Source organism: Poecile atricapillus, chromosome 4 (genome assembly GCF_030490865.1).
Source record: "Poecile atricapillus isolate bPoeAtr1 chromosome 4, bPoeAtr1.hap1, whole genome shotgun sequence".
Classification (NCBI taxonomy): domain Eukaryota; kingdom Metazoa; phylum Chordata; class Aves; order Passeriformes; family Paridae; genus Poecile; species Poecile atricapillus.
The window spans coordinates 74,799,863-74,817,908 of record NC_081252.1 but is presented as its reverse complement, the minus strand read 5'-3'; the positions used below and the strand labels follow the sequence as shown (position 1 = coordinate 74,817,908).

Sequence of the window (18,046 nt, the reverse complement as noted above, 5' to 3'; positions counted from 1 at the left end):
CCTTGTCCCCAAACCTGTCCCCAGACCTGTCCCTGTCCCTGTCCCCAAACCTGTCCCTGTCCCTGTCCCTGTCCCCAGACCTGTCCCCAAACCTGTCCCTGTCCCTGTCCCTGTCCCCAAACCTGTCCCTGTCCCCAGACCTGTCCCTGTCCCCAAATCTGTCCCTGTCCCTAAACCTGTCCTTGTCCCTGTCCCTGTCCCCAGACCTGTCCCTGTCCCCAAACCTGTCCTTGTCCCTGTCCCCAAATCTGTCCCTGTCCCCAAACCTGTCCTTGTCCCCAGACCTGTCCCCAAACCTGTCCCTGTCCCCAAACCTGTCCCTGTCCCCAAACCTGTCCTTGTCCCCAGACCTGTCCCTGTCCCTAAACCTGTCCCTGTCCCTGTCCCCAGACCTGTCCCATTCCCATTCCCTGCCCCCATCCCGGCTCCGGCCGCTCCCTCCCGCTGTTTACAGACAACACGGGGCCACCTGTGTCACCTGTGTCACCTCTGTCACCTGTGCCACCTGTGTCGCCAGTGTCACCTGTGTCGCTTTTGCTGCCGGTGCCACCTGTGTCGCCAGTGCCACCTGTGTGGCCGGTGTCGCCTTTCCTGCCGGTGTCACCTGTGTCGCCGGTGTCACTTTGCTGCGGGTGTCGCTGGTGTCACCTGTGTCTCCGGTGTCACCTGTGTCGCCGGTGTCGCCTTTCCTGCCGGTGTCGCTGGTGTCACTTTGCTGCGGGTGTCGCCGGTGTCGCGGGCGGGGCGGGACCGGCGGGGGCCGGGCCGGGGCTACAAAACCCGGGGTGCGACCGTGACGGGGACGGGGACGGGGACAGGGACAGGGACAGGGACAGGGACAGGGACAGGGACAGGGACAGGGACAGGGACAGGACCATGGCAGCCACCAAGGTGACAACAGCGGCGACAGAGCTGGCGGCAGCGCGCGAGCACGGGCTGGCCGTGACCCGAGACTTCCACAGCAACCCGCGGCTGAGTGAGTGGGGACACCGAGGGGACACCGAGGGGACACCGAGGGGACACAGAGGGGACACCGAGGCTCCGGGGAGGCGGCGGGGACATCCCTCTGTCCCCGAGCAGAGCAGTGGCGGTGGCAGGGACCAGGGGGTGACACCGAGCAGGAGCGCGTGGGTGGCACTGGAGCAGGTACAGGGACGGGTGGGTGGCACTGGGACAGGAGGGGACAGAGGGCTGGCAGTGGGACAGGCAGGGGTGGCAGGGACAGGGGGGTGGCACTGAGAAAAGCAGGGGTGACAGGAACAGAGGGGTGGCACTGAGACAGGAGGGGTGGCAGGGATGGGTGGGTGACATTGGGACAGGAGGGGACAGAGGGGTGGCACTGGGGCAGGAAGGGACAAAGGGGTGACACTGCGACAGGCAGGGGTGGGAGGGATGGATGGGTGACACCGGCTCAGGAGGGGACAGGTGAGTGGCACTGGGACAGGCAGGGGACAGAGGGGTGGCAGTGGGACAGGGAGGGGTGACAGGGACAGGTGAGTGGCACTGGGACAGGCAGGGTGGCACAGGGGCCACGCGTGTCTCTCGGGGGGACAGGGGGACATTGCGGGGCTGTCCCCTCCTGGGCACCGCCCCCACAAGGTCCGGGGAAGGTGTCCCCACCCTGCGGTGACACCCCAGAGGTGCCCCGGGTGTCCCTTCCCGCTGTGTCCCCATCCCACGGCGACATCGGGACACCTGGCACCGTGCCACCGCCACAGCGGGGCGGACTCTCCCCCTGTCACCTTGTCCCCAAGCCCCCGCTGTCACCAAGCGCGTCCTTCGCGACCTTCGCTGCCGGGCCCGGCCAGTTTGGAAGTCACTTCCTTCAGATGTCACCTCCCTTTGTCCCCAACCGGGTGGCTCCGGTCCCCAACCGTGTTTGCTGTCAACAGCGGCCACCCGCGGGTGGCTCCCGCCCGGGTCACCTGGCCGAGCGCCAGCCCTTGGCTCGGGTGTCACCCGCCTGTCCCCTCGCCAGCAAAAACCGCCCCCATTTGTCCCCTCCCGTCGCGTTTGTCCCCTCGAGGGACGCGTTTGTCACCTCCCCCCTGCCCGGGTGGGGACAGAGCCCCGGTGTGTCACTGTCACCCAGGAGCGCCCCAAAATGTTCCGGCAGGTGACAGCGGAGGTGGCAGGAAGGACATGGTGAGGTGGCACAGCTGGGGGGACCTGAGGGGACACTCGGAGGGGTGGGGACACCCCCTGGATATGGGGGAGGGGCAGAGGGTGCTGGGGGTGCCAGAGCTCGGGGGGAGGGGTTCCCCCAGTTTGTTTGGGGTCCCAGTTTGGGGTCACAGTTTGAGTTCCCAGTTTGAGTTCCCAGTTTGTGATCCCAGTTTGGGGTCCCAGTTTGGGGTCCCACTGTAGGGTCCCAGTTTGGGATCCCAGTTTGAGTTCCCAGTTTGAGTCAAAGTTTCAGTTCCTAGTTTGAGGTCTCAGTTTCAGCTCCCAGTCCAGGATCCCAGTTTGGGGTCACAGTTTGCCTTCCCAGTTTGGGGTCCCAGTTTGAGTTCCCAGTTTGGGTCCCAGTTTGGGATCCGAGTTTTGGTTCCCAGTTTTGGTTCCCAGTTTGGGGTCCCAGTTTGAGTTCCCAGTTTGGGTCCCAGTTTGGGCCCCAGTTTGGGTACCAGTTTGGATCCCAGTTTGGGGTTCCAGTTTGAGTTCCCAGTTTGAGTTCCCAGTTTGGGGTCCCAGTTTGAGTTCCCAGTTTTGGTAACCAGTTTGGGGTCCCAGTTTGGGGTCCCAGTTTGGGGTCTCAATTTAAGGTCTGAGTTTGGGGTCCAAGTTTGGGGCACAGCAGTGTCATTGTCCCCAGTACAAACCAGTGCCCAGAGCTGGGAGAACTGGGAAGGTCAAGCAGGGCTGTGGGATGGGACGGATGATGGATGATGGATGGATGATGGATGGATGATGGATGGATGATGGATGATGGATGATGGATGGATGGACGATGGATGGTGGATGATGGATGATGGATGATGGATGGATGATGGATGGATGATGGATGGATGATGGATGATGGATGATGGATGGATGATGGATGATGGATGATGGATGATGGATGGATGGATGGATGGATGGATGATGGATGGATGGATGGATGGATGATGGATGGATGATGGATGGATGATGGATGGATGATGGATGGATGGATGATGGATGATGGATGATGGATGATGGATGATGGATGATGGATGGATGGATGATGGATGGATGATGGATGGATGATGGATGATGGATGGATGGATGGATGGATGGATGGATGATGGATGATGGATGATGGATGGATGGATGGATGGATGATGGATGGATGGATGGATGGATGATGGATGGATGATGGATGGATGATGGATGGATGATGGATGGATGGATGATGGATGATGGATGATGGATGATGGATGATGGATGATGGATGGATGGATGATGGATGATGGATGATGGATGATGGATGATGGATGATGGATGATGGATGGATGATGGATGATGGATGGATGGATGGATGATGGATGGATGATGGATGGATGATGGATGATGGATGATGGATGATGGATGATGGATGATGGATGATGGATGATGGATGGATGATGGATGGATGATGGATGATGGATGATGGATGGATGGATGATGGATGATGGATGATGGATGATGGATGATGGATGGATGATGGATGATGGATGGATGGATGATGGATGGATGGATGATGGATGATGGATGATGGATGATGGATGATGGATGGATGATGGATGGATGATGGATGGATGGATGATGGATGATGGATGGATGGATGATGGATGGATGATGGATGATGGATGGATGGATGATGGATGATGGATGATGGATGGATGGATGGATGATGGATGATGGATGATGGATGATGGATGGATGGATGGATGATGGATGGATGATGGATGGATGATGGATGATGGATGATGGATGATGGATGGATGGATGGATGATGGATGATGGATGATGGATGATGGATGATGGATGGATGATGGATGATGGATGATGGATGGATGATGGATGGATGGATGGATGGATGGATGATGGATGGATGGATGATGGATGATGGATGGATGATGGATGGATGATGGATGATGGATGATGGATGGATGATGGATGGATGGATGATGGATGGATGATGGATGATGGATGATGGATGGATGATGGATGATGGATGATGGATAGATGATGGATGATGGATGGATGATGGATGGATGGATGATGGATGGATGGATGATGGATGGATGGATGATGGATGATGGATGATGGATGATGGATGATGGATGATGGATGGATGATGGATGGATGATGGATGGATGGATGATGGATGATGGATGGATGGATGATGGATGGATGATGGATGATGGATGGATGGATGATGGATGATGGATGATGGATGGATGGATGGATGATGGATGATGGATGATGGATGATGGATGGATGGATGGATGATGGATGGATGATGGATGGATGATGGATGGATGATGGATGATGGATGATGGATGATGGATGGATGATGGATGATGGATGATGGATGGATGATGGATGGATGGATGGATGGATGGATGGATGATGGATGGATGGATGATGGATGATGGATGGATGATGGATGGTGGATGGATGGATGGATGGATGATGGATGATGGATGGATGATGGATGATGGATGATGGATGGATGGATGATGGATGATGGATGATGGATGATGGATGATGGATGGATGATGGATGGATGATGGATGATGGATGATGGATGGATGATGGATGGATGGATGATGGATGGATGATGGATGATGGATGATGGATGGATGATGGATGATGGATGATGGATAGATGATGGATGATGGATGGATGGATGATGGATGGATGGATGATGGATGGATGGATGATGGATGGATGGATGATGGATGATGGATGATGGATGATGGATGATGGATGATGGATGGATGATGGATGATGGATGGATGGATGGATGGATGGATGGATGGATGGATGGATGGATGGATGGATGGATGATGGATGATGGATGATGGATGATGGATGATGGATGATGGATGATGGATGGATGACAGCACCTCTGCTGTGACACTGCCACCTCCCACCTGTCCCCCTTTTCCCACCCCTCTCCTGCTCCACATCGGCGCCTCCGGAAGCGATTCCCGGTGGGGTTGGGATCACGGGAATCAGCAGAGGACAACCCAGGACCACCCTGCCCCACATCCCAATGCCCCACCAGCTCCCCCACCCTTCCCCTCATCCCCAAATCCTTTAGGATCCATCCCCAAATTCCCTCTTCCCTTTTCCTTCCCATCCCAATTTTTCCGTCACCAAAATCCGCGACGAGGAGAGCCCGGAGACTGAAATTCCCTTTTTTTTCCATTTCTTTTTTATCCTTTCCTTTTCTTTCAGGTTCCTTTTGAGGGTTTTTTTTTAGGATTTTTTGAGGGGTTTTTTGGGGTATTTTGGGGTTTTTTGGGGTTTTTTGGGGGTTTTGGGGATTTTTGGTTGGATTTTTTTTTATTTTTGGGATTTTTTGGGATTTTTTTTGGATTTTGGGTTTTTTGGAAGGGATTTTTTTTTTGGGGGGGGGTTTTTTTTGGGTTTTTTTGGGGGGGCGATTTTGGGTTTTTTTTTCTTTGTTCTTTATTTTTGGGGATTTTGGGTTTATTTTGGGATTTTTGGGTTTTGGGGTTTGTTTTTTTTTTATTTTGGGGTTTGGGGGCTTTTTCCCCCTTTTTTATTTTTTTTTCTTTATTTGAGGGGGGGTTTTGGGTTTTTTGGGTTTTTTAAGGAGGGGTTTTGGGGGATTTTGGGGGGTTTTGGAGGGTTTTTTTGGGGGGGGTGGGGTTTTGGGGGAGGTTGGGGTTCTTTTGAGGGTTTTTGGGTTTTTGGAGTTTTTTTGGGGGGGTTGGGGGAGTCTTTTGGGGTTTTTTTGTTTGGTTGGTTTTTTGGGGGAATTTTTTGGTTTTTTTGAGGGTTTCTTGGAGGGTTTTGGGGGAATTTTGGGGTTTTTTTGGGGGGGGATTTTTGGGGGTTTAGGGCGGGCTTTTTTGAGAGGGGTTTTGAGGGGTTTTTTGAGGCTTTGAGGTTTTTTGGGGGGAAGGTTGTGAGGGTTTTGGGGATTATTTGGGTTTTTGGGAGGGTTTTTTTGGCTTTTGGGGTGGTTTGGGAGGATTTTTTGGGTTTTTTGAAGGTTTTTTGGGGTTTTTTTGGGGGGGTTGTAGCTTCTTTGGGATTTTTTTGGGTTTTTGGGGGGGAATTTTTTGGGGTTTTTTGAGGGGTTTTTGGGGTTTGGGGGGACTTTTGGAGTTTCTTTGCGGTTTTGTGATTTTTGGTTTTTTTGGGGGGGGATTTTTGGGGGGATTTTTGGGGTTTTTTTGCGAGGGTTTTTGGGGGGTTTTGAGGTTTTTTGGGGGGGTTGGGGGTTTTTGGGGGGGTTTTGGGGGGAATTTTTGGGGGGTTTTGGGGGATTTTTATGGGGGATTTTGGGGGGGGGTTGAGGTTTTTTTGAGGTTTTTTGGGGTTTTTTGTGGCGTTTCTTGGGGTTTTTTTGGGAGGGATTTTTTTGTTGTTATTTCCCCCTAATTTTACTCTTTCCTCCTGCCTTCACGCTCGGCTGGGGCCGCTTTTCCCCGGCCTCCCCCCTCCCCGTGCCCGTGCAGGTGTGTCTGGGAACCTGAGAGGGCTTTGGGGGTTTTTTGGAGGGTTTTGGGGTTTATTGAGGGATATTTTTTGGGGATTTTTTGGGGTTTATTGAGGGATTTTTGGGGGGATTTTTTGGCATTTTTTGGAGCTTTTTTGGGAGGGGTTGGGGTTTTTTGGGGGGGAATTTTTTTGTTTTGTTTTTTGAGGTTTTTTTGGGGTTTTGGGGTGACTTTTGGAGTTTCTTTGGAGTTTTGGGATTTTTGGTTTTTTTGGGGGGCGGATTTTTTGGGGTTTTTTGCGGGGATTTTGGGGGGGGTTGAGATTTTTCAGGGTTTTTTTGGGGGGAAATTTTGGGGGGTTTTGGGGGATTTTCATGGGGGATTTTGGGGGGGGTTGGGGTTTTTTTGAGGTTTTTTGGAGTTTTTTGGGGAGGGAATTTTTTTGGGGGGAATTTTTGGGGGATTTTCATGGGGGATTTTGTTGGGGGTTGAGGTTTTTTTGAGGTTTTTGGGGGTTTTTTTGGTTTTTTGGAGGAGAATTTTTTTGTTGTTATTTCCCCCTAATTTTACTCTTTCCTCCTGCCTTCACGCTCGGCTGGGGCCGCCTTTCCCCGGCCTCCCCCCCTCCCCGTGCCCGTGCAGGTGTGTCTGGGAACCCGCGGCCGCCGGGCCCTAATTAGTGGCATTGAGTGTGAACCCCCCACCGGGCTTTTCACAGCCCCTGCCAGCCCCGGGCCAGCCCCGCCGGCTTGACAGCGCGGCACAAAGTGACACAAAGTGACACAAAGTGACACAAAGTGACACACGGCACAATGGGCAGGTTTGAGGAAGGCTTCGGCGCGGGAGGAGGAGGAGGAGGAGGAGGGGGGGAAGCGCTCACTTAGGGATTGTCGGAAAAGTCTCAGGGTGGGGCTGGAGGGGTTTGGAGGAGGAGGAGGAGGGGTTGGTGGATTTTGGAGATTGGGGGATGTGGCAGCTTTGGGGTTGGAATTCAACTGGAATTCCTTGGGATCCTGAAATCCCGGGCTGGTTTGGGATGGGAGGGAAGTTAAAGCCCAGCCAGGGACACCTCCCGCTGTCCCAGGCTGCTCCAAGTCCTGTCCCAGCTAAGCCAGGACATTTCCAGGGATGGGGGATTCCAGGGATGGATCCAGCCCCATCCAGAGCCTCGTGCCCGGCACCCTCTGCCCCTCCCTGCCAGGGCTGGGGTCCCCCCTCTGTGCCCTGGGGGACACCGGGGACCCTCCCAGTGCCCCCGGGGGGCTCGGGATGGGCTCTGGAGCTGCTGGCACAGCCCTGCACCCACGGCTTTGCTCCGGGACAGGGGATTTGGGGCGTTTGGGGGCTGTTTATCCCTCCTGCTTCCCGCCTCTGCTCCGGCTGTGTCCCCACCCGCTCCCCAGCTCGGGAATTTGGGGCGGGGGTTGAGCATCGCTCGCTGCACACCCGGCCCAGAGGGTGGCAAAAAACAGGAATGGGAAATTTCCCCACTGGGAAAGGGGAGACTGGGCAGGGATTTTGGGAAGGAATTCCTGGCTGGGCTGGAATTCCCAGATTTGCCGCGGCTGCCGCTGGATCCCTGGGAGCGCCCAAGGCCGGGTCGGATGGATCCGGATCCAACCGAGCTGGTGGAACGCGACTCTCCTTAAATTCCCTTCCCAGCCATCCCGCAAGCCCAAAACCCCCCTGGGAGGTGGCAGCGAGCTCCGGGCGCACTTTGGAGCCGAGCCCTGCGGCCCGGGGGGCTGGGAGGGGCGGCGGGGGCTGCGGAGGGCAGGGCGGGCGAGCGGGAGCAATTAGCGGCGGGTGGAGCCGCCTCGGGTCCCCTTTTGTCACCGGGGGCCGCGGTCACCCCCGCGCGGCGGGGTCAGCAGAGCTGACGGAGATGGCATCTGACAGCAGCTGTGAATTTGGGGCTGGGGGGTGTGGAAAGGCCACGCTGAAAGGACTTTTTCTTCTCCCCCGGCCCCTCTCCCCCCCCGCCCCCTGCCCCCTTCCCGGCCGGCCGCCGCAGCCCACCCAGCCCGCGGCTGCTGCGGCCCGGCTCGGCCGCTTCATTAGCGCGGCTGCGGCTTTGCGCTGCCCCCTCTGCGCTCCTCCTCCTCTTCCTCCTCCTCTCCGTGTTCATCTTCTCTTCCTTCTCTTCTTCTCTTTCTTCTCCTCCTCTTCTTTTTCTCCTTCTCCTCCTCCTCTCCTTGTTCTTTTTCCCTTCCTTCTCCTCTTCCTCCTCCTCTCCGTGTTCATCTTCTCTTCCTTGACTTCTTCTCCTTCTTCTCCTCCTCTTCTTTTTCTCTTTCTCCTCCTCCTCTTCCTCACCTTGTTCTTCTTCTCGTCCTTCTCTTCTTCTCCTCCTTCTTCTCCTCCTCTTCTTTTTCTCCTTCTCCTCCTCCTCCTCCTCTCATTCTTCTTCTTCCCTTCCTTCTCCTCTTCCTCTCATTGTTCATCTTCTCTTCCTTCTCTTCTTTTCCTCCTTCTCTTCTTTTTCTCCTTCTCCTCCTCCTCTTCCTCCTCCTCTCCTTGTTCTTCTCTTCCTTCTCCTCTTCATCTCCTCCTCCTCTTCTTGTTCCTCTCCTCCTCTTCCTCCTGTTCTTCTTGTTTTTCTTCCCTTCCTCCTCCTTCTCCTCTTCTTTTTCTTTCTCCTCCTCCTCTTCCACCTCCTCTCCTTGTTCTTCTCTTCCTTCTCCTCTTTTTCTTCTTCTCCTCCTCCTCCTCTGTTGTTCTTCTTCTCTTCCTTCTCTTCTTCTCCTTCTCCTCCTCCTCTTCTTGTTCTCCTCCTCTTCCTGCTGTTCTTGTTTTTCTTCCCTTCCTCCTCCTTCTCCTCCTCTTCTTTTTCTCTTTCTCCTCCTCCTTTTCCTCCTCCTCTCCTTGTTCTTCTTCCCTTCCTTCTCTTCTTCTTCTCCTCCCTCTCCTCTTGTTCTTCTCTTCCTCCTTCTTTTCCTCCTCCTCTTGCTCTTCGCCTCTTCTGCCTCCTGTTCTTGTTCTTCTCTTCCTCCTCCTCCTTCTTCTTCTCCTCCTCCACCTCCTCTTCTTTTCCTCCTTCTCCTCCTTCTCTTCCTTCTCCTCTTCTTCTTATTCTTCTTCTCCTCCTCTTCCTTCTCCTCTCCTTGTTCTTCTCATCCTTCTCCTCTACCTCTTCTCCTCTTCTTCTTCTCCTTCTCCTCCTCCTCCTGTTCTTCTTGTTCTTCCCTCCCTCCTCCTTCTCGTCCTCCTCTTCCTCCTCCTCCTCCTTCTTCTTCCCTTCCTTCTCCTCTTCTTCTTTCTCCTCCTTCCTCTTCTTGTTCTCCTCCTCTTCCTTCTGTTATTGTTCTTCTCTTCCTCCTCCTCCTTCTTCTTCTCCTCCTTCTCCTCTTCCTCATCCTTCTCTTCCTCCTCCTCTTTCTTCTTCCACTTCTTTTCCTTTCTTGTCCTTTTTCACCTCTTCCACCTTCTTCTTCTCCTCCTCTTCCTCCTGTTATTGTTCTTCTCCTCCTTCTCCTCCTTCTCCTCCTTCTCCTCCTTCTCCTCCTTCTCCTCCTTCTCCTCCTTCTCCTCCTTCTCCTCCTTCTCCTCCTTCTCCTCCTTCTCCTCCTTCTCCTCCTTCTCCTCCTTCTCCTCCTTCTCCTCCTTCTCCCCCTTCTCCTCCTTCTCCTCCTTCTTCTCCTTCTCCTCTTCCTCATCCTCTTCCTCCTCCTCTTTCTTCTTCTTCCACTTCTTTTCCTTTCTCGTCCTTTTTCACCTCTTCCACCTCTTCCTCCTCATCTTCTTCTTCTCCTCTTTCATCTCCTCCTTCTCCTTCTTTCTCTTCTCCTCCTCTTCTCTTCTTCTCCTCCTCCTTATCGTCCTTTTTATTCTTCTCCTCCTTCATTTCCACCTCCTCCTCCTCATTCTTATTATTTTCTCTTTTTTTCCTTTTCCTTTTCCTTTTCCTTTTCCTTTTCCTTTTCCTTTTCCTTTTCCTTTTCCTCTTTTCCTTTTCCTCTTTTCCTTTTCCTCTTTTCCTTTTCCTCTTTTCCTTTTCCTCTTTTCCTTTTCCTCTTTTCCTTTTTCTCTTTTTCATCTTTTTTCTCCTCCCCCTCCCCACTCCCCATCCCAACCCCTTTCCGAGCTGTCCCCTGGCATTGCCATCATGATCTCCCCGCTCTGTCACAACAGAACATTCCAGATCCAGGCACAGATCAGGGCTGGAATGATCCCTGGAAGTGTCCGAGGCCAGGCTGGGCAGGGCTGGGATCCCTGGATGGAACCAGATGGGATCTACGGAACCTCCAAACCCAAACAATTCCAGGATTCCGTGATTTCCAGAGGTCCCTGCCTATGGATGGATGATGGATGGATGATGGATGGATGATGGATGGATGATGGATGGATGATGGATGATGGATGATGGACGGATGGATGATGGATGGATGATGGATGATGGATGGATGATGGATGGATGATGGATGGATGATGGATGGATGATGGATGGATGATGGATGGATGATGGATGGATGGATGGATGATGGATGGATGATGGATGATGGATGGATGGATGATGGATGGATGGATGATGGATGGATGATGGATGATGGTTGGATGATGGATGATGGAGGATGGATGGAGGATGGATGGATGATGGATGGATGATGGATGATGGATGGATGGATGATGGATGATGGATGGATGGATGGATGGATGATGGATGGATGGATGATGGATGATGGATGATGGATGATGGATGATGGATGATGGATGATGGATGGATGGATGATGGATGATGGATGGATGGATGGATGATGGATGGATGGATGATGGATGGATGATGGATGGATGGATGATGGATGATGGATGGATGGATGATGGATGATGGATGATGGATGGATGGATGATGGATGATGGATGGATGGATGATGGATGGATGGATGATGGATGATGGATGGATGGATGGATGATGGATGATGGATGATGGATGGATGATGGATGATGGATGGATGATGGATGGATGGATGGATGATGGATGGATGATGGATGGATGATGGATGGATGGATGATGGATGATGGATGGATGGATGATGGATGGATGGATGATGGATGATGGATGGATGATGGATGATGGATGATGGATGGATGATGGATGGATGGATGATGGATGATGGATGGATGATGGATGGATGATGGATGATGGACAGACAGACAGATGACAGATGGATTAAGGGCAGATTTCCATACCACCCAAGATCTCAGCCAATGATCCGATATCACCCCCGGTGCCCCCGGTGCTTCCCGTGGCTCCCACATTCCCAGTGGGAGGAGCCATCCCAGGAGACCCAGAGGACATCCAGGAATGTCCCCAAGGGGGTGACACCCACTGGGGCCGGGCCGGACAGAAGTGACATTCCCACTGTCCCTGTCCCTCCTGGGTGGCTCCGGGGCTGCCGAGGGGACGTGGCCATGAGGAAAAGCTCCCAGAATCTCCCGCCGGGAGAAGGGAAGCGGGAGAGTTTTGGGAAGGAGCGGAAACGGGAATAAAAGGCCGGATGGTCACTTTGGGAATAAAGGGGACAAAAGGAGGGGAGGGGGCTCCCGGTGGGGCGGCCCCTCCGGAGGCTGAATGGGTGAACAGCGGGAACCGGCCCTAATTGGGGAAGGGAAGAGAAGGCTAATTAGCTAATTAGCTTCTGGGCTGGGGCTGGGTGAACCTCGTGGGGCTCAGCAAGGCCAAGGGCGGGACGGGGCACAAATCCGGGACGGGAGGGGAAAGGATTTGGAGCGGCCTTGGGAGAAGGTGGTGGGAAAGGTGGGAATTGTGTGTGTCCCTGAGGTGAGGCCCCACCTGCAGAGCTGCTCCAGCTCCTGGGGACAACAGCAGCAGGACGTGGAGCTGCTGGAGCAAATCCAGAGGAGATTCCAGAGCTGATTCCAGGGCTGGAGCCCCTCTGCTCTGGAGCCAGGCTGGGAGAGCTGGGAATGTTCCCCTGGAGAAGGGCAAAACCCAGGGAATGCTGAGAGTCCCTGCAGGGGCTCCAGGAGAGCTGGAGAGGGACTGGGGCCAAGGGCTGCAGGGACAGGAGCCAGGGAATGGCTTCCCAAGGGAAAGGGGAGATTGGGCTGGGATCTTGGCAAGGAATTCCTGCCTGGGATTCTGCAATTCCCAGATTTGCTGGGGCTGATCCCTGGATCCCTGGGAATGCCCAAGGCCGGGTTGGGATGGATTTGGATCCATTGGGATGGTGGGAGCTGTCCCTGCCCATGGATGGGGTAGGAATTGGGATGGGATTTAAGGTCCCTTCCAAAGCAAAAAAATCTGGGATTTGGGAGCCCCTCTGCTCTGGGAGAGCTGGGAATGTTCCCCTGGAGAAGGGAGAAATCCAGGGAATCCTGAGTCCCTAAAGGAGCTCCAGGAGAGCTGGAATTTGGGAAAGGGCTGCAGGGACAGGAGCCAGGGAATGGCTTCCAGTGGGAAAGGGGAGATTGGGCTGGGATCTTGGCAAGGAATTCCCAGATTTCCTGTGGCTGATCCCTGGGAGCACCCACGGCCGGGTTGGACTTTGGGATTGGATCCACCTGGGAGGTGCCAGTGGGTGGAATTCATGACCTTTAAAGTCCTTCCCATCCCAAACCAGTCTGGAATTCCATGATCCCAGTGCAGAAATGTCCGGGATCTCTGGCACCGCCCGTGCCGTGCCCTGGCTGAGGGGAGGGGACACCGAGGGTGTCACGGGGGTGACCCCACAGCGCTCCGTGGGGTGTCCGGGGATGGGAGAAACGGGAGCCATCCCGAGGAATGACATCCCTGGGGCTGTCCCAGGTTGGGGACAATGCCACCCTCACCGCGGGGACATCCAGGGCGGGCCCGGCCCCTCGGATCCCGTTGGGATGGGGTGGGAATGGCAGAGGGTGAAAGGGCCCGGCGGGGTCAGCGGGGCTGGGGCAGCGCTCGGGGTTTGACACGTCCCGGGATGATCAAGGCACGGCTCAGAGCCGGATCAGCTCCCGCACACCTGCACCCGCCGGGAGCTGATCCCAATCCCGGTGTTACCGGGAGCTGATCCCAATCCCGGTGTTACCGGGAGCTGATCCCAATCCCGACATTCCCGGGATCTGATCCCAATCCTGACATTCCCAGGATTTTATCCCAACCCCGACATTCCCGAGATCTGATCCCAATCCCGGCATTCCCGGGATTTGATCCCAACCCTGGCATTCCCAGGATCTGATCCCAATCCCGACATTCCCGAGAGCCGATCCCAACCCCGGCATTACCGGGAGCCGATCCCAACCACATCATTCCGGGGATCTGATCCCAATCCTGACATTCCCAGGACCTGATCCCAACCCCGGGAAGGATCTGATCCCAACCCCGGCATTCCCGGGATTTTATCCCAGTCCTGACATTCCCAGGATCTGATCCCAACCCCGGCATTCCCGGGATTTTATCCCAGTCCTGACATTCCCAGGATCTGATCCCAACCCCGGCATTCCCGGGATTTTATCCCAATTCTGACATTCCCGGGATCTGATTCCAACCCCGGCATTCCCGGGATCTGATCCCAGTCCTGACATTCCCAGGATCTGATCCCAACCCCGACATTCCCGGGATCTGCCGCCTCTCCCCGCGTTCCTCCCCGGCTTCACCCCCGTTTGTCCCCCCTGTCCCTGTCACCCCCTGTCACCCCCTGTCACCCCCTGTCACCCCCGTCCCTGTCACCGCCTGTCGCAGGGGTGTCCCTGGGGGTCACACCCTCATTTCCCCACCCCAATGCCACCCCCGCCGTGTCCCCAGGGCCACCAGGGTCCCCCCGGCACCGCGGGGCCTTCGGGAAGTGTCCCCACATCCCACCGGGACAGGGGTGACCGCGGGGACACTTTCCTGCTGGCCCTGGTGGCATTCCCAGCTGTGACCTCGCTGCCGGGCACGTGGGGACACCTCCAGAAAGGTGGCAGCCACCTCCGAGTGACATTTCCCGCAGGACGGAGACTCCGGGTGTCCACTTGGGTCACTCGGGGTGTCACCGGGACAGGGGAGGGGACAGGATCTGGGGGTGGCGCCAGTCCCGGGTGGCTCTGGGGACTGACGGTGTCCCCTTGTCCAGCCTACAGGACAGTGTGCGGTGTCAACGGGCCACTGGTGGTGCTGGACAACGTCAAGGTGCGACCTGCGGGTGACACTGGGGACACGGCGCTGTCACCTGGGGCTGTGTGGGGACCCCAGTGCTGAGGGTGCAATGGGGGGGGGTGTGTCCCCCACCCCAATGTCACCTGTCCCCTCCCTCCTGTGCCCTGTCCCTTGGTCTCCAGCTCTTGTCCCTTGTCCCCTGGGCTGTCCCCTGGGCTGTCCCCTCCTCTCCAGGGTCCGAGCTCCCTCCTCTGGACGCGGTCGGCAGCACGCGCCGGTGGCGTGTCCCGTGTCCCCATGTCCCTGTGTCGCTGTGTCCCCTGTCCCCTGTGTCCTTGTGCCCTGTCCCCTGCTCAAGCTCTGGCTCTTGTCCCCTGCCCCCTGTCCGCCATCCCCCGTCCCCTGTCCCTTCCAAGCTCTGTCCCTTGTCGCCTGTCCCCGGTCCCCTTCCTAAGCTCTGTCCCTTGTCCCCTGTCCCCTTTCCAAGCTCTGTCCCCTGTCTCTTGTCCCCTGTCGCCTTCCCAATCTCTGTCCCCTTGTCCCCTGTCCCCTGCCCCCTGTCCCTTGTCCCCTGTCCCCTTTCCAAGCTCTGTCCCCTGTCCCTTCCCAAGCTCTGTCCCTTGTCCCCTGTCCCCTGCCCAAGCTCTGTCCCTTGTCCCCTGTCCCCTGTCCCCTGCCCAAGCTCTGTCTCTTGTCCCCTGCCCCCTGTCCCCTATCCCCTTCCAAGCTCTGTCCCCTGTCCCTTGTTCCCTGTCCCCTGTCCCTTGTTCCCCGTCCCCTTCCCAAGCTCTGTCCCCTGTCCGTTCCCAAGCTCTGTCCCTTGTCCCCTGTCCCCTGTCCGCTGTCCCCTTCACAATCTCTGTCCCCTGTCCCCTGTCCCTTCCCCAGCTCCCCCAGGGACCCTGCTCTGGGCAGGGCCACACCCCGCTGTCCCCTTGGTGTCCCTGTCCCTGCTCCCCGCTCCCCTGGGTGACCTCGGGCCACCTGGGTGACCCCCGGGGGGGAGGGGTGGGGTTTGTCACCCGCTGTCGCGTTTCCCCGGCGCCTGTCGTTTATTAATTAATCAATTAATTAATTCATTAATTCATTAATTCATTAATTACCCAGCTCAATCAAAGGGCCGGCCCTTTGCCGCCCTTGATCCAAAGGTTTTTCCCGAGGAATTAACGCCCAAAATTCACGGGAATGAGGAGGAGGAGAAGGAGAGCCCTGGGCGGGCAGGAGCCACACTGGGCCAGCTGTCCCCAGAGCGGGATGTGTCCCCTCGGTGTCCCCATGAGTGCCACTCGTGCTCTCTGCCGTGGAGGCGGTGGCAGCTCGGTGGCTCTGCTGTCACCTACACGGGAGTGGCCCCAGGAGCGGGGGAAATCCCCTCGACATCGGGGAAACTGAGGCACGGCGACAGCTCCAGGATGGGACAGCGACAGGGACAGGGCAGAGCCACCTCCCCGCCACCCCCTTGCTGTCCGGTGGCTTCAGGGGCAAAGGAGGGGAAACTGAGGCAGCACCAGCGGAGCAGGCGGGGCTGGGAGTGTGGGGCAGGGGACAGAGGGGACAGAGGGGACAGAGGGGACACCCCGCTTGTCGCTGTCCCAGTTTGCCCAGTACGCCGAGATCGTCAACTTCACCCTGGCCAATGGCAGCAGGCGCAGCGGGCAGGTCCTGGAGGTGATGGGAACCAAAGCCATCGTACAGGTGAGAGAGGGGACAGGGACACGGGGACAGGGGACACGGGGACAGGGACATGGGGGACACGGGGACAGGGACACGGGGACAGGGGACATGGGGACACGGGGACAGGGGACAGGGACATGGGGACACGGGGACAGGGACATGGGGACAGGTGAGAGCGGGGACAGGGACACGGGGACAGGGGACACGGGGACACGGGGACAGGGGGACAGGGACATGGGGACACGGGGACAGGGACACGGGGACAGGTGAGAGCGGGGACAGGGACACGGGACAGGGACACGGGGACAGGGACACGGGGACAAGGCACACGGGGACACGGGATATGGGACATGGGGACACGGGGACAGGGGGACAGGGACAGGGGGACAGGGGTCACGGGGACAGGGACACGGGGTCAGGGGACACGGGGTCAGGGGGACAGGGGGACACGGGGACAGGGGACACGGGGACAGGGACACGGGGACAGGGACAGGGGACACGGGAATATGGGACATGGGGACAGGGGACATGGGACAGAGGACACGGGATATGGGACATGGGAACATGCGGACAGGGGACACGGGGACATGGGATATGGGGCACGGGGACATGGGGACATGGCGACAGGGGACCTGGGGATATTGGACATGGAGACACGGGACAGGGGGACAGGGGACACGGGATATGGGACATGGGATATGGGGACACGGGACACGGGGACAGGTGACATGGGGACAGGGGACACAGCCACATAGGGGGGGCTGCACGGCCCAGTGTCCTGTCCCGGGTTCCTGTCCCGGGTTCCTGTCCCGGGTTTGTCCCGGGTTTCTATCCCGGGTTCCTGTCCCGGGTTCCTGTCCCGGGTTTCTATCCCGGGTTCCTGTCCCGGGTTTCTGTCCCGGGTTCCTGTCCCGGGTTTGTCCCGGGTTCCTGTCCCGGGTTTCTGTCCCGGGTTCCTGTCCCGGGTTTCTATCCCGGGTTCCTGTCCCGGGTTTCTATCCCGGGTTCCTGTCCCGGGTTCCTGTCCCGGGTTCCTGTCCCGGGTTCCTGTCCCGGGTTCCTGTCCCGGGTTTCTATCCCGGGTTCCTGTCCCGGGTTCCTGTCCCGGGTTCCTGTCCCGGGTTCCTGTCCCGGGTTTCTATCCCGGGTTCCTGTCCCGGGTTTCTATCCCGGGTTCCTGTCCCGGGTTCCTGTCCCGGGTTCCTGTCCCGGGTTCCTGTCCCGGGTTCCTGTCCCGGGTTTCTATCCCGGGTTCCTGTCCCGGGTTTCTATCCCGGGTTCCTGTCCCGGGTTCCTGTCCCGGGTTTCTATCCCGGGTTCCTGTCCCGGGTTTCTGTCCCCGGGCTCTGTCCCCCTCCAGTGGTGGCTGTCGGGTTCGTGTCCCAGAGCTCTGAAGAGGCGGGACTGCTGTCCTGGGGATGGCCAGCAGTGTCCCGGGACAGGTGACACTGTCCTGGGGCTGTCAGGGATGTCCTGGGGATGGTCAGTGATGTCCAGGGGTGGTCAATGATGTCCTGGGGATGGTCAGTGATGTCCTGGGGTGGTCAATGATGTCCTGGGGATGGTCAGGGATGTCCAGTGATGTCCAGGGCTGGTCAGTGATGTCCTGGGAATGTCCAGGGATGTCCTGGGGATGTCCGGGGACGTCCTGGGG

General features: G+C 56.8%; 1 protein-coding gene across 1 annotated transcript in view; it reads left to right on the top strand.

Annotated features, from left to right (window-relative positions):
* The first annotated feature begins 811 nt into the window (after positions 1-811).
* ATP6V1B1 (ATPase H+ transporting V1 subunit B1) overlaps positions 812-18,046 on the top strand; it is a 33,798-nt gene continuing 16,563 nt past the window's right edge. Inside the window, exons 1-3 of the mRNA XM_058837727.1 lie at positions 812-976; positions 14,696-14,751; positions 16,315-16,413. Coding sequence (XP_058693710.1) covers positions 877-976; positions 14,696-14,751; positions 16,315-16,413 — 255 coding nt within the window. The 5' untranslated portion in view covers positions 812-876. The remainder of the gene's footprint in view (positions 977-14,695; positions 14,752-16,314; positions 16,414-18,046) is intronic.